Source organism: Ceratina calcarata, unplaced genomic scaffold (genome assembly GCF_001652005.2).
Source record: "Ceratina calcarata isolate Rehan_Ccalc_2016 unplaced genomic scaffold, ASM165200v1 scaffold60.2, whole genome shotgun sequence".
Taxonomy (NCBI): Eukaryota; Metazoa; Arthropoda; class Insecta; order Hymenoptera; family Apidae; genus Ceratina; species Ceratina calcarata.
The window spans coordinates 102,008-103,802 of NW_017177241.1; the positions used below are offsets into that span (position 1 = coordinate 102,008).

General features: G+C 39.7%; 1 protein-coding gene across 1 annotated transcript in view; it reads right to left on the bottom strand.

The window, feature by feature from the left end:
* Positions 1-315: 315 nt before the first annotated feature.
* Positions 316-1,795, bottom strand: part of DopEcR (G-protein coupled receptor DopEcR) — a 7,112-nt gene continuing 5,632 nt past the window's right edge. Inside the window, exon 4 of the mRNA XM_018033030.2 lies at positions 316-1,202. Coding sequence (XP_017888519.1) covers positions 1,023-1,202 — 180 coding nt within the window. The 3' untranslated portion in view covers positions 316-1,022. The remainder of the gene's footprint in view (positions 1,203-1,795) is intronic.

Genomic DNA, 1,795 nt, shown 5'->3' on the forward strand with positions numbered 1-1,795 from the left:
GCTCGCGCTAACCGAGCGCCCTGATTGGTCGGGGTTTTTTGTTAATAACTCCTCAACCACGCCTCGGACAACTTTTTTGCTAAGGAAAATGTTTTTTAAAATCATGTCAGGAACACCAGATAAGGATTCAAATACCAGACAAGGAACTATTATTAAAAATATTTAAACAATAAAAAGGATAATGTGATAAGGGATTTAATTTTTATAGTTATTCACGATGCAAATGGTTTAATCGAATTAATAAATTACGCGCGAGCATTGTTTAGCCGCGATGGCCGCGCGTCAGCTCGAAGAACGGTACCGTTTGCAAAAATGTTTAGTCTTTTGTAGTTGCGTTTTATTATCATCTGCTCGATTGCTCATTGATTCCTCTAGGATACACTTTGCTTTATTCTACGCGGGCTAGGAATTCGTTTCTCGTCGTTTCAAGAAGAGAAAGTAGTTATGACATAAGAACATTATTAGTCATCAAAAAAGTACCTATGGTCGAAAGAAAATGGTTCGTCTCGTGATTCACATCCGATATCGATGGTTTACATTAAAGGTAAATATATTGATAACGAAATATATAATTGAATGCATAAATATATTGTGAACAACAATAAATATAGGAGGTAGTAAAAATATTGTTCGAGTGGGCTACAAACAAATATACGTGTACGCAGTATAAAATAGAATACAATAAATTAAGAGAAGTAAAACGGAAAATTAATTAACGAACATTACGTATAGCGTTTTCTATGACCCATCGATATTCCCTTGATTCGATCTGCGAATCGCCTGGACGTCGCGTAGACGTCTAAAAAAAAAAGTATCTCAGTCTCAGCCGTCGAAGGTGACTCCCCGAGTGGCGGGCACGGCAACGCGAGCTCGAGAGACAGAGAGAGAGAGAGAGAAAATAGATGAAAAGCGATGCTCTAGGAATGGGGCGCGCACACGCGCGCTCGCGCGCGCGCGAAAGTAAAGCGTTTCCCCTCTTGTTCTCGTAGGCGTTTTGGCGTTTTCTTTTTTTCTTTTCTTTATTAATCATCGTCGTCGAGGCCGAGCAGCTCCGGCGGTAGCCGCCTGTGCCGGCAGCACAGCGTCAGACAGAGCACGCGAGCCGCCAGCCGAAACTGCGGGCTCAACGTTCCCAGGACCACCGCCTTCCAAAAACTGTTCGTCACTCCCAGCCATACCACTGCGAAGTGCAGGAACGGTACCTGCAACAACGATCAAACCAATCCAACCAGTCATTAGAATTATATTTAGTAAAACGAGCGATCGCTCTGAAGTTAGAACGCTTTTTATCTGAAACCAATTGGACGTGAGAAAAATGGCGGCAATTTTGACAAGGCGTGGATAAAATTTAGTAATTAATCGTTAGATAATTATAAGTCAGTGAGTAGACGTTCTGACGTGAACAGAAACTGAAAGATTTACTATAGTGCAGTAATTATATTTTCAATGATTTTATTATATAGGCCTCATTTACAGAAATTTTTAATTTCTTTTTTATAATTCCAACAATCTAAAAATAGTGCATTAGCAACTTTAGAATATTGCTCCACTGGTCCCCGTATTATAAAACTCGCGTATAAACGATTGAGAAAGTTCAGCATAAATTCTTACGGCTCCTTGCGTATCATAAGGGCACCCCTTGACCTATTACAACTGGTACTCTCGCCGAATCTAAATTAAGCTCACTAGAAATGAGGAAACCCTTTCACGTCACTTTAAATTAGTTGAAAAATTCCAAATTATCCTGCTAATACCTTAAAAGAATACTAATTATTCTTTATACAGTCGGATTCAT